Below are 15309 nucleotides of genomic sequence, written 5' to 3'. Positions count from 1 at the left end.
TTTTAATACAATTCAACTAATAAATGTAATTAATGCTTTTCCAAACCGACCACAATATCTAAGAAATTAAACGGCACAAAAAACTTTATTATATACTCACCTGTTCTGTTAAAAAAGACTGTGTGCACATTTTTACGCAAATTAAGCCTGTATTGTTGTTTTAAAAATATAAATCCCGTGAAAATTTAGAAATATATTCTCAACATCGGTTGAGTTAAATTTCAAGTTATGTCCCTTGTCCATAGACGTTAATAAGGCCGAAAATGACCGCCAACAGCTTTCACTAATAAAATTTTATATGATTTTTATAAACAAAAATAGTCAGAAAACTTTTGTGTGATTATTACTGCACCGCCTTTTTAACCTAATAAGGAAGTACATTATGAAGATTTTGGCTCAATTTTTTTATTTTCGTTTTACAAACAATATTACATATAAATGGAAATCTGAAGATTCATTATATAATCATATATTTTCAGTATAAACATCTTATTGAATAGTAAGCTATCGTTAATACTTTTTATCTCATAAATACAAGCATATAAATAATGAGTAAATATTTAATATTGTGGAAACACCATTGTAAGTAAATTTTCATTGCGTTAACCAGAATTGAAATCACCGGACTTTTACCGAGGACAATTGAATGCAGCAATCAAAAATAAAAACCGCAGTCAATTAGAGAAGGCTATCATAGAATGCGAAAGAGCTGGCTATCCGGAACTTTCTTTCGATCTTCGTCTGGCAAGAGACACTCTGGATGGTATGGGCTTCGGCCGTGGAGGTTAGTACATACGATGTAAATTATTTATAGCACTCTTATAGATTTTGACTTTCCCGTTTATTTTGAAGAATGAGAGTGTATCCATTCCTTTCGTATACTTTGTGCTTCTTATATAAAAAGCGATCGGTATATTATTGTAGTATTTATGTAAACCTTCCGCAAAAATAATTTACATATTATTGATTATAAATGAAACATATGAAGTGAAATAATTATTTGAAATTTTACACTTTAATTTAAACGCCACCATTTCCATTGGTCATTACGTAAATTAATACATTAAATGCAATTGTATTATTTTTACTATTGTAATGTAATAATTTTGAATTAATTCAATCCTATCTTTAGTTTATTTTACTCTTTTGGTTGTCACATAGTTTAATCAGGTTTTTTTAATCGGCATCAATTCTAGTGTATACATTTTAAAAGAAAAATCGACATTTTCTCTAATTCCGCCGCATGCTATATATTCAAATGGGGATATACATTATATTATACATGCTGATACATTTTGCTTCTCAGGAAAATTGGGTATAGATAAACTTCGCTCGAAATTAAAGAAAGCCATCAAGAAAAAAGATGCAGCCCTTTTAGAGAAAACAATAGCCGAATGTATCAGTTCTGGACACCCTGAACTTTCCCCCGATATCCAAGAAGCCAGACTTCAACTTGATGCTCTAGAAGGAAGTGGAAAAGGTTTGTCTGTATATAATATTAATACTATTAGAATTATTAATTACTTTGGGGACAATAAAGTTACGTTTTCCTTGTCGTTTAATGGTTTTATTTAATAAAATGTAATCCAAAATTTAAATTTGAAAATTTTTATATAAAATCGTTAATTATGATTAGCAATTAATATTAAAATGTAATAAAAGTTATCTAACATGGAGGAAATATTAAATATTTTTCAAATGAATTAAAATATAAATATTTATAAACTTGATTTTTGATTATTTAATAAAACATTGAATAAAAAAGATTTTACTCGCTAATCAATCCTTTAAGCAATTTTTTAATTATCGAACTCCACTGTAAATCACAATTATTGCTATTCGTAGGATCTTTCACGTTCCCTGGATTCCATATGAAAGTTCCAAAGTTCAGTATGTTCGGAAAGAAACATGGAAGTGCAGGTTAGAATATTTTCTGTTGATGATAATAATGAATGTTTATGAAATATTACAAGAATAACCTACATATGATTGGTAAAAACATATTTAAATCGTAATTTGAAATCAATTTCCGTTAAAATTAAATAGAACTTGAGTAGTGTCGAACATTAATACATAATCAGAAAGAGGAAATTATTATCAGGATGGTGCAAAGAGTTTTGCAGATTTATAATGTCATCTTGAAAATGAAAATACGTGTTTTTGAAAAGAATAACAAAATTTAGGTTCTCTTAACTTGATTCCATTCCTCATCGAACTTCTAAATGCCTTACTTGTAAAATGTTTTAAGTTTAAATATGGAATCTAAATCCAACTCGTGTACAATCTCAACTCGTTATGTAAACCTAAAACCACCTAACTGATTTTTTAATCCTCGAAATAAGTAATAATCTGAGTGAGAAGAGTAGGCATGATGAGACACAATTTCTCAACCAAATTTTCATGCCTTTGGTCAATACTGATGTGTGAAAAACGAGCGTTATCATGATGTCAGATAATTTTTTTGTTGAGTAAAGAAACCCGCTTCAACATGGATTAGAATATTGCAGAAAAATCTGAATGATGCTTTAATAATTTGAAAGAAATGTTATAAATGAATCATTTAACGTCATCAAAATATGCTGGTTTAAAATGTTCAATCTACAAACCAGCAAAATTCTTTGCACCGACTTGATAAAACAATACGATAACGTTTTAGTACAAACTAAAAAATATATATAATCAAAGATTTAATTTCGAATTCATCGTTTATATAAATGTAAGTCTTTTTAGAGACAAAAAAATGTAAATGTGTATAATAATTTACATTACTTACACATAAATATAGAAAGAGTAGAATAAAAAAAAGTCTCTAAGGTAAAAATAAAACTGTGTTCATTGTTTGACTTAGATATCACTTTGGTCGACATGTCACCAGAAGCACTGCGTGAGCAACTACGTTTAGCTGCAAAGAAAAATGATCTGCCTAAATTAGAAGAACTAGTTGGAATTGCAGATGAACTCAAATATCCAGAAGCTGAACTTGAGCTCCGCGATGCCAAGGACGCCCTCGCAAAATTGCGAGGTGAATTCAAAGGTTAGAGAACCATATTCAATGTTTTAATATGTTAAAATCATTTTCATAAAAAAACCATAACATTTGTACGTTAAATCGATTGTAAATAAATTATAAATGAAACATCAATAGTTGATTTAAATAGCGAATTTTCTCAGTTTTAAAAGCACTTTCTGCTTGCAAATATTGTAAACTTTATATATCATAAGGCATAATTAGAAAACAGTTGTCTGTTTTTAACACTGTTGTCTAAAATCGGTTTTTGTTTATCAGCACGCGTATCTCCTGAAATCGATTTACCAGACGTCTCTGTCGAAACAAAAGACACGAATACTTTGGGTATATTTGCTAAGCAAAGCATAAATCTCGGCCTTCCTGGTTTTGAAGCGAACGTTCCAGAAATCGATGTCAACTTAGATGAACCTGACGTCGGCAAAGGTTAGATTATTTAATATATATTAAACCTATATTTGAACCAATTTTTTATTCGAAAAGGGTTAATTATAGATTTAAGTTTAATGAGTACACAATTCAATAATAATAATAATAATAATAATAATAATAATAATAATAATAATAATAATAATTATTATTATTATTATTATTATTATTATTATTATTATTATTATTATTATTATTATTATTAAATAATGAAAGGAGTTCACCATTATCTTATTCGATAGAATGAGCGTATTTATGACACTTTCATTCAAAATTCCATAAAAATTACTTAATGACCCGTTAATCTTTTCTACAATTTTACAAGGCAATTATCACAAACAACGCCCAGAATACTTTTGTTACTGCAAACTGAATTTGGTAAGGATATGTTACTTTACTAAGAAGTTAATTTAATTATTATATTTAATTAACATTTTAATTATTACTTAAAGAAATTATGGCTGCGCGACCCAAACAAGTAACAACGACTTGTGAAGTAAATGCATTAATGAGCTTGATAATTACATCTTTCTTTGAGCCGCAAATATTTCTTTGTCATTAATTGATGCATATTGCGTGTTATGCGAGCTTGTAAAACTCAGGAAAACCATATTACGTTACAGATTAGAAAAGTTATCTGATTTTGAAAATACAAGTAAATGAGTTTATAACAAAAAAATGCTATACAAGAACCATTTGCCTACAGTTGCTCTATCTCTCCCCTCTCACCCTTTCTCTGTATATATATATATATATATATATATATATATATATATATATATATATATATAAGTATATACATATATGCATAATATGTAAGTGGAAAACAAGCATTTGGTTCGTAATAAGAAATACATCTATATATTTAGTTTTTCTTTTATTATTTCTTTCAGTTTTAGGGTGAGACTATATTTTAAAAGTAAAAATATTCATTTAATACTGTCCTTGATACGTTTGGATCACCAAGAAAAATAGACGAACTCAATATTGTTTTAATCAGATCAATGTTATTTTAATTGCTTATCTTATTTCATCTCCTTTTGGCTTTAATAACTAATAAATCCAATGTTAGTCTATTCGAAATATTCATTTTCATATGATATATTTCTGACGATGTCGTCTGTGGATTTCGTTACCTAGGAAAACTGGATGTTGAGAAACTCCGACTCAAACTAAAAAAGGCTATCAAGAAAAATGATCCAGACGTTTTGGCTAAAGTTATAGCCGAATGTGCAGGTTTCGGATACCCGGAACTTCAACCCGATATCGAAGAAGCCAGATTACATCTGGGAACTTTGGAAGAAAGTGGAAAGGGTCTGTTTAAAATCATTTTTCCACTAATTAAAATTCGTAAAACGTCTTATTAAAAAATATTATCTTTGTGCTCAAAATATATATTCGTAAATTAATACATTTCGTTCATTGTATTCTTTTTATGTTTAAATAAAAGATAAAATACGTTGCAATTAAAGCGTATTGCATATTTAATATATGGAAAGTAATAATAACAAAATCCGCACTAACTTATTCCATTGTAATTATCATCGTTGTTATAATAGAAACACAACATATATACATAGATATATAAATACAATATTTATGTAAACATTAGAACTTGATAATAAGCTTATTTTGAACTGAAATAACGTAACATTTTATATTTACACTACTCTCATATAAACTTTGTAAACTTTGCTTATCAGGATCATGGTCATTCCCCGATTTCCATGTGAAAGTTCCTAAGTTCAGTTTGTTCCGTAAGAAACACGGAGAAACAGGTTCGAAACTTTTATTTAATATAAACTAGTGCAATATGATGATGTTATTGACAAATATTCAAATTTTAATAGGAAATATAACAATTAATTTATGTCTACCATGTAAAAAGTTTATTTTTTCGTGATATTTTTGATGAATCAAATATTTCACCTAATATTAGGAATATACATTTTAATAAAGCGTACATATATTTAATTAACATGATAAAACAATGTTATAGCTTCTTTTTTTAAAAGAAATTTGTTAATTCCATCCGTCTTTATTTTAACACCAGAAAAAAATATTCAACAATAGTGTAAATTATTTTTTGTAATCCATATTATTTTGTCAACAATTCATAAGGTTAACTAATTTAATTAATAGTATCTAACTATATTCTTACTTCAGTAAAATTTTTCACCTTGACACATCAATAATATAAGCACTGATTAAAAGTAGAGAATATACATTTTCGAAATAGACATTGTGAATGCATGCGGTAATTTTAAATATGAAAACCTAAGAAAATCATTTGCCTGCCATTTTCCGTAGATATCTCCCTGGACGACATGTCACCGGAATTATTGCGTGATCAACTGCACTTGGCCGTGAAGAACAACGATCGCCGTAAATTAGAACAACTTATTGAGATCGGAGAAGAAGCCAGATATCCAGAACTGGCGTTTGATCTTTGTGATGCCAGGAAAGCTCTCTTCAAATTGGGTGGAGGATATGGAGGTTAGATATAAACAGATATCACAATTTTTCTTCGTTTTCATAAATTCTATAAATGTTATATCAATAAATTAAAAAAGTTCAATTCCCTAAAGGAAATATCCCGATATTATTTCAATCAGTAAAAATATTAATTCATTGTTAAAATAATTGCATAAACGAATGTAATTTATTAACTGATTTATGTTCTCTATATTTTCAAATTATAATTTTTTATTCAATGCAATTTAATTACGGTTCTCAGGTAATATCCCACTGGAAGAATTGCGTGAACGACATAAGATAGCGGTAAATTCGAAAGACAAGAAACTTTTGGATGCAGTCATAAACGAAAGCCTCATTGTAGGCCATCCTGGCCTTGATGTTGATATTCATCAGTCGAGAATTGCCTTATTTGAATTGGAAGGAGGCAAAGGAGGTTAGAAAATACATTCAATTTAAAAAATCTCCTACTTTTATGAAACTTCTTTAAAAAATTTGCATACTATGACAGTTTTCATTAACATTTAAAAATATTAAATCAAGCTATGTATTTACCATATGTAAACTTAAATGGCGATTTTAATATCAATCAAAATATGAATTAAAATATATTAAATATATTTTCATAATTTATGTTTCAAATATATTTCATAAGTCCCTTTTAATATTATTAAAGTATGTTAACTATTAATTTTAACTTGTATACAACATGTATACGACCATGATTAAATTAAGTACGTTTCTTGTGAATTAAATTCATCCTGTATTTATAAGCATCAGATATATTTAAAACTGTCTCCAGATAAAACAGTGTAAAATATTAGATTAACAATTACTAATTAATTACGTTAATCAGATCTTAAAACACCGGACTTTCACCGTGGCCAACTGAGGGCAGCAATCAAAAACAAAGACCGAGCTCAATTGGAAAAAGCTATCATTGAATGTGAAGAAGCCGGTTTTCCGGAACTTGCTCTCGATCTCCGTCTTGCCAGAGATACTTTAGACGGAATGGGTTTTGGTCGAGGAGGTCAGTATAATGGATATTACTACTATGTTTATACATGATTTTTACTCTTTCTGTTTTCATATTGTCTCTGCGCGTAAAAAAAAATCCCTTAATTAATCTTTCATGACAGTATAAAATTAATTGTAGCCACGTTTTGTATTAAACACTTTCACTTTCCATAATACGACTTTCTGTAAACAGAATGTTTTAACATCGTGCCCATACAATATATAAGAAATATTTAAATATTCTGCCTCTATAATGTATTTAACTTTATACTTTTCGAGTCTCCGTTTTGATTTAAAAAAAAATATTATCTCATCTATTTGGGGAATTCATGCAAATGTATTTTCACCTAATTTTGATTTCTACGAATATTAAAATTTTAAAGTAATTTTAACCTCTGATTAATTAACGTCAGTTTATTCCTATTTTGTCATTTTCACTTACTGCTCAATATTAGATAAATTAGTGACAGTTTCGTGTGGATTTCGTTGCTTAGGAAAGCTGAGTGTTGACGAACTTCGATTGAAACTGAAAAAGGCCATGAAGAAAGATGATCCAGATGTTTTGGCTAAAGTTATAGCTGAATGCGTTAGTTCTGGACACCCGGAACTTAAGCTCGATATTGAAGAAGCCAGATTACATCTGGACACGCTGGAGGAAAGTGGAAAAGGTTTGTTTAGAATACGTTTAGTACTCAAAAAGTATTATAAGCCAAACATTGATCTATAATAAATGTTTGCATCAAAAAAGTCCTTTAAAACTCTTGGCAAAGTTAATCGGTAACGTTTCTTGCCTGTGAGAAGTATATTTTCATAATTTTAAATGAGACTTTATATTTTATCTTGATGAAAGTCTATTTATTATTGAACATATTGAAAGTAATGTAATAGAATCTTGATTAAGGTATATTCTTTATTATATCGAGTACCGTTCATTAAAAGTATATATATGTATATATATATATATATTCATATGTATATTCATACATATATATATATTCATATGTATATATATGCACGAATATAAACAATTATTTTTATGTAAATATTATACATCGATATTATATGTATACATATTTAAATACTGAACATAAATTACAAATATATTTTCCACTTAATTAGAACAAAACAAAAATAATATATTATCTTATATTTTAAACATTGTCAACTTTGATTATCAGGATCGTGGTCATTCCCTAGTTTCCATATGAAAGTTCCTAAGTTCAGTTTGTTCCGCAAGAAACACGGAGAAACAGGTTAGAAACTTTTATTTGATATTTATTATTAAGCACAATTATCGATGAAATTCCCTTTGCTAACATTATGCAACATATCTTAAGAGAATTTGTCCCTGGCGAAATTTTCTATTTGCGATTATAACATATTTTATTAGTAATATAAATGTTGGATAAAATATAACTATTATGTTTAATCATTAGGGTTAATCAATATAAGTTATAATTTTACAAGATTTTTTGTTACATCAAAATTATGAATTTATTCAAATAAAGGAAATACTTTAAATAATATGTAATTTATTTCTTCTGCTATATATTTATTCTGATTACTTTGTAACTTAATAACATTTAAATCTATTATAACGATTAATTATTGTTATTATTTTAATCGATCCTTTCTACCTTTTTATTTCGTTTTCCGAAGCACAATATACATATGCTTATTTACATGTATAATATTAGCCTTAAGAATTAATCCCTTTTACAACTGTATGTTAATTTAAATTATGAAGATCAAAGAAAACAATTTGCCCCAAACTTTTCGTAGATATCTCCCTGGACGACATGACACCGGATCTATTACGTGAACAACTGCACTTAGCAATTAAGAACAATGATCGCCGAAAATTAGAACAACTTATTGATATTGGAGAAGAAGCCAGATATCCAGAACTGGCGTTTGACCTCTGTGATGCCAGGAAAGCTCTCTTCAAACTGGGTGGAGGATACGGAGGTTAGATATAAAACAGATATTTCAAATTTTGCTTTTTACATAAATTATATAAAAAGTTTTATATTATAAAGTATTAATTTTAATTTCTTAACTGAAGAAAATGTCAACGTATGTCAGTTAAGTCAGCAAAATAATATTATAAAATATTCTTGAATGTTAAAATTATTGCCGTGAATGAATTAAAAAAAATTAGTACAAATTATATAATAATTAAATTAATAACCAAATTAATATTGTATATATTTTGAAAAATGTCAATTTGTTATTCAATGCAATTAAATTACGATTCTCAGGTAATTTATCTCTGGATGAATTGCGTGACCGACATAAGATCGCAATTACTTCGAAGGATAAAAAACTTTTGGAAGCTGTCATAAACGAAAGCCTAATTGTCGGACATCCTGAACTTGATGTCGATCTTCATCAGTCCAGACTTGCTTTATTCAAATTGGAAGGAGGCAAAGGAGGTTAGAATACTGTTTAAATAAGCTTTCTCTAATCTTTTTCCTACAAAGCCCAGTTAAAATATTATATCTAAACAAGTGATAATATAACTGTAGACAGATTCACATTTTTATTTTCACATCAATCTCATGATTTAAATTTCATTTAAAGAGTTTACAATTCATATCATTTTAAAATTAATTTTATATATTACTAAATACTATTCAATGCTCGTAAATGTAATTCATATGAACCATAGTAAACAAAGATAATTAATCAATATAAATTGACGTTAAAAGTTATTTCATCATGATGGCAATAAGATATATAAATACCTTTTCACCATGTATAAATATGTAAACATTCATTAAATTTCATCGGATTCTTCATGTAATTATAATGTTCAGGAAACTGTACATAGAAATTATTGTTAAACAGTAGATTGATAATTTATAATTAATTACGTTAATCAGATCTTAAAACACCAGACTTTCTCCGTGGCCAACTGAAGGCAGCAATCAAAAACAAAGACCGAGCTCAATTGGAAAAAGCCATCATCGAATGCGAGGAAGCCGGTTATCCGGAACTTGCTCTCGATCTCCGTCTGGCCAGAGACGCTCTAGACGGAATGGGCTTTGGTCGTGGAGGTTAGTGTTTGTATAATTATATGATTAATTTTGTCTGCCTTTTTCTATTCTAAATAGAAACGAACTTTAATTGAATTTCATATAATATAATTTCTCTATAATCTCATAATAATCTAGCAAGTTACCCGATGTTGCCCGAAGCATGAACAATAAAATAGAGGAGTTAACAAATTGCGAAACATTATTCTTTTAAAACTCATCTTTCCCTACTTTTCTCTAACCCCCTTCGCTCTACCTTTCTCTATCCTTACCTCTATCTTTATATATGCCCCCTCTCTTTTCGCTTTAACTTCTTTGATGATCAACCTTCCCCCTTTCCTCCACTCCCTCTCTCAACCCTCTCTCATGTTTTAATGTATTAAAAATATTAATAAAAGAATTCATAGGAGTTTCTAGATCCCCCTTTCTCCTTAACAATATAATGGAACATCGTTTTGTTTCAATGTATTTAAAATAATAAAAATGTAAGCAACTCACCCAAACTTTCTGTTTTAAGGTTATTTTCTCGGGCAATGCCGGATTTCTTATTTTTTTTAACAATATAATGAAGCATATATATTTTTAATATAAAGATATTTTTGAATTGTAAATTATTTGAACATATTTATAGTGTTTTATAATTTTAAAGTATAACTTAATAGTGTATGTAATATTATTATTTCATTAATAAAATAATTATTATTGATTCATTTAATGAAGTTAATAATTAATATGTTATGAGGTATGATTAAACGGTTTCCAGTCTTCACGTTTTTCTTAATGCAACTTATAAAATATTGTAATATATTTATCCCTTAGTTATTAATCTTCACAATTATTTTGTTTCGCTAGTATCATCATTAATTTTCTTTGGTTATCAGGTAAATTAAGCATAGATAAACTCCGCCTGAAACTTAAAAAAGCCATCAAGAAAGACGATCCAGATCTTCTTGCTAAAGTGATCGCTGAATGTGTTAGTTCTGGACATCCTGAACTTTTGCCTGACATCGAGGAAGCCAGATTACATCTGGAATCCCTCGAAGACAGTGGCAAAGGTTTGTTTAAAATCCATTTTCTACATATACTAATCATTGAAAATATTTACGAATTCACACTATGTTGGAAACAGTATATTGCATAAACCTTTCTTTTAAAGCGTATTTATAACGTAAGAGTGACAATAAATAACAAAATAAATTTTTAGTGCAATCATATTTTAACTAATAAGCCTTTCTATGCTGTTCGTGTTAAAACTGAACTTTAAATTTAATCAGACTGGCATAATATTCTCCTCATATCACTATAAAATGGTATATCCAGGTACTCTAGATTTTGAAGTATTTAACTCAAATAAAGTTTTCTCATTGATTTAATTCTTAATGTATATATATTTAAATATTCAAATGATCTCATACGTATATAATTACACAAATTAACACTGATTCGATGTTAACATACACTTTTAAAGCGTGCTAATTCTTTTCATCAGGATCATGGTCTTTCCCACAATTGCACATGAAACTTCCTAAATTCAGTCTCTTCCGTAAGAAACATGGAGATGCAGGTTCGAGACTTTATTTGATATACATTAATAACACTAAAAATGCAACACACATTTGTGGTTGTGTAGTTGTGCCATTATAAACATAAAGTGATTATTGTAAAAGTAATATGTACAATAACTGTAACTTTCCATCATTAAAAAGGGATAAGATTATGAATACTAAATATTATCCTAAATATTTTCTCAGGCAGCCCAACTCTCTTTATCATCATCAATACGTTCATATATATTCATATTCTACATGTCTTTTTAAATATAAAAAATATGTTAAATAAAACAATTTTTTATCATTGATTATTTTTAATGCTGTCCTGAAAATAATTATAAGCATTTACAAAATATATCTGAAATGTCTGAAAATATTTAAGTTTAGAACAAAAATAACTCGTTGAAAAAAACATGGTATTAATGCGAATGTCATTTTACTTAGATATTTCTCTCGATGACATGACACCGGAAACTTTGCGAGACCAAATACGCTTAGCTGTGGTCAACAAAGACCGACGGAAATTAGAACAATACATTGATATTGCCGAAGAAGCCCAATACCCAGAACTGGCCTTTGACCTCCGCGATGCTCGTATTGCACTCAATGATATGGGAGCTGGATTTGGAGGTTAGACAATTTTTGGAATTTTGTTTTAAGTGTTTCAGAATAATATCCCGGGCTGTTCACAATTCATCAGTATATATATATATATATATATATATATATATATATATATATATATATATATATATATATATATATATATATATATCATTAAATATTAATAAAATAATTTCATCAGAATGTTAAAATTTTATAACTAAAACCATCATTAAAAGACAATATCTACAATTTTGTACTGTATTGTCTATTATTGTAAATTTATCCATATAATTGTAATAAATGATATTGATATTAAATATACAGTATCTTACAAATTCAGTTCGTTTATCCAGTAAGTAGTAAAATATTTTGAATTGAAGATTAAACTTTTATAAGTAAAACGCCGAATCATATACCATTAAAAATGATTCTTTTTTAATTAGTTCTTGTGTTAAAATCCTATAAAATTATCCATATAAATGAATAAGATGGTAATCACCTCAATTTTAATAAACGTTTAATTATCAGGAAATCTTTCACTGGAAGATCTGCGAGACGGCCTTAAGGGGGCACATAAATCAAAAGACAAGAAGCTTGTTGATGCAACCATTAAAGAAAGCATATGGGCCGGCCTTCCTGGTCTAGATGTTGACATTCACGGTGCCAGGGAAAATCTATTCAAATTGGAAGGCGGCAAAGGAGGTTAGAATGCGTCTTTTATTTGCACGTAGATGATAATCTTGGATAGTTTAAATATTTCAAAATGATAATTGTGTAGAGGCTTTGGACGGCTTATAAAACGCATCTTCCCTTGCAAAATCTCACGATGTAGAACGAGAAAATAATACGTTGTATACAATTTTACTTATTTCGTTTTGATATAGTTTCATATAAGGAATATCTGTATTTTTAGAAACAATGTTCAAATGCAAATATTACGTCTTGATTACATATCGATCTTTTCAAACATGCTGACATTTCTCAAGCAAAAAAGAACCCTGCTATCAGACTTTAAACTTATTTATCTATTTAATAACCTTCTAAGAAGAAGATGCGTGTAATAAGGGCATTCAACAGAAGTTGTATCTCGTAATTATTCCTATCTGTAACACAACATATATAATATAATATATAAACAATTGATTCGTTTTTATTACTCAATTCAAATATTTAGCCCAAAGTATTTAATCATCATTAAATACAATTAACATATAATAACTGTTTAACATCTTATGTTTCAAGTTTTATTTACTTTCTAATTTAAATGTAAATCACTTAAATAAATAAAACTGCAATTTCATTAGACTAATTTACGAATACTGAAATTTCTAATATATATTATTAATTACTACTTACGCCAATCAGGATTGAAAACCCCCGATGCCCTACGTGCGCAACTAAAGGCAGCAATGCAAAATAAGAACAAAGTTGAATTGGAGAAGGCCATCATTGAATGCGAACAAGCCGGTTATCCGGAACTTTCATTTGATCTGCGTTTGGCCAGAGATACTCTGGACGGCATGGGATTTGGTCGTGGAGGTTAGTAGACGAGTCGTTGATTTATGTATTTCCAATAGATAAACTATAAAAGCAATATCTTTACGTGTATTCAATCATTAAACGTCAGCAACTCGATTATCCTAAAGCTCTCTGTATATCCGTTTGATCAGAGTTGTGTTAATGGCGTTTAATGACTAGATAAATAATTTATCTATAAAATATATCCCTTTTGTTTTTGTTTTAATCATATATGAAATCATATCATACATCTAATACACAACACTATAGTCACATTTTGCCTTTAAATTAGAAGATATCGCATGAAATTAGTATTGAAAATATTAAATAAAACACACGATAATTATTTAAAAAAAAACAACTTCCAATTATTTAATATATTCATCATATTTCACTTTAATATTGTTGTTAATTGTTAAACGGTAATAATTCTACTTAACCTTCTTTAGTTCATGCCATTTTAAATATAATTCAGTAAATTATGGCATATGGCTATTCATAAAATGTTAGTAGAATTTATCTAAATATTTTTCTTATGAATAATGCGGACTCGCTTCAAACTGCGTTATTTTAGTCGAAATAGAGTTCATGTATACTCTTTTTTCATCAGGAAAATTGAAAATAGACAAACTCCGCCAAAAATTAAAGAGTGCTATGAAGAAAAACGACCCAATACTTATTGAGAAACTGATAGCTGATTGTATTAGTTCTGGGCACCCAGAACTTATACCTGATATTCAAGAAGCCAGATTATACCTGGAAAATCTGGAAGAAAGTGGCAAAGGTGTGTTACTATTGATTAAAAGTCTTACTAAAATAATTTAAAAGTTAATGAATTATTATATCACATGAATTAAAATTTATTCACATTTTTTATCAAAAGACATTTGTCTGTATTTAAAAAAATGTGAATTGTATCAGTAGAAAAATCAATATGAATTTAATCCGAATATTAAATAATTAAATTCTTTGGAAATATAAATGGACATTTCTTTTTATTATATAATATTAATCCGACTTCATTTTATTTACTGCCTCCAAGTTACAATACAACGCATTAATCGCAATGTATTTATATGTAATAGAAAGTTTGTAAGAACTCTACTTTCATTAATCATTAAATGATAGAATTCCATCGTAATAGAACTGTTTTCCTATGAAAAATCTCTAAATGCGGCATAATATTTTCATTCCTAGGATCTTTCTCATTGCCGCGATTCCAAATGAAAGTTCCTAAGTTCGGTATGTTTCGCAAGAAGCAGGGAAATGCAGGTTTGGATTATTCTTTACTTTAATCCAGATAACAAAAATTGTATTTAAAAACGAAAATTGTAATTGTTCGTCAATATTTGTCAACATTCTGATATAATTCTACTGTTTTATTTTATTGTCTAAGAAATTAGTGTTTATAATTCGTAAATAAATTTGATCAATCATCGATTGCTAAAATTTATTTAAATTAAACAGTTTTCTTTTATCCTTATTGATATAATCATGATAAAAAGTGTTCTTGTATATAGAATTTTCTTTTTAATTCATAATGGTTCATTATAAAATTAATGATACAAAACAATTAATTAAATAACTTATATTATTTGGAACAAGGATTTTCCTTATTTTTTTAAATTTATTACCTACAAGAAATTTACCA

General features: G+C 28.0%; 1 protein-coding gene across 2 annotated transcripts in view; it reads left to right on the top strand.

Annotated features, from left to right (window-relative positions):
- LOC145259887 (uncharacterized) overlaps positions 1-15309 on the top strand; it is a 575878-nt gene that overhangs the window by 469128 nt on the left and 91441 nt on the right. For both annotated transcript variants that reach the window (XM_080117779.1, XM_080117787.1), the window contains 22 exons: positions 611-784; positions 1307-1480; positions 1846-1920; positions 2849-3034; positions 3287-3451; positions 4595-4768; positions 5158-5232; positions 5765-5950; positions 6192-6365; positions 6786-6959; positions 7441-7614; positions 8125-8199; positions 8729-8914; positions 9208-9381; positions 9832-10005; positions 10866-11039; positions 11474-11548; positions 11979-12164; positions 12669-12842; positions 13506-13679; positions 14269-14442; positions 14856-14930. In XM_080117779.1, the coding sequence (XP_079973905.1) occupies positions 611-784; positions 1307-1480; positions 1846-1920; positions 2849-3034; positions 3287-3451; positions 4595-4768; positions 5158-5232; positions 5765-5950; positions 6192-6365; positions 6786-6959; positions 7441-7614; positions 8125-8199; positions 8729-8914; positions 9208-9381; positions 9832-10005; positions 10866-11039; positions 11474-11548; positions 11979-12164; positions 12669-12842; positions 13506-13679; positions 14269-14442; positions 14856-14930 (3372 nt within the window). The remainder of the gene's footprint in view (positions 1-610; positions 785-1306; positions 1481-1845; positions 1921-2848; positions 3035-3286; positions 3452-4594; positions 4769-5157; positions 5233-5764; positions 5951-6191; positions 6366-6785; positions 6960-7440; positions 7615-8124; positions 8200-8728; positions 8915-9207; positions 9382-9831; positions 10006-10865; positions 11040-11473; positions 11549-11978; positions 12165-12668; positions 12843-13505; positions 13680-14268; positions 14443-14855; positions 14931-15309) is intronic.

This window comes from Euprymna scolopes, chromosome 3 (genome assembly GCF_053919585.1).
Source record: "Euprymna scolopes isolate OS-2025 chromosome 3, ASM5391958v1, whole genome shotgun sequence".
In the NCBI taxonomy this organism is placed as follows: Eukaryota; Metazoa; Mollusca; class Cephalopoda; order Sepiida; family Sepiolidae; genus Euprymna; species Euprymna scolopes.
This window is presented reverse-complemented; position numbering and strand designations above follow the sequence as displayed.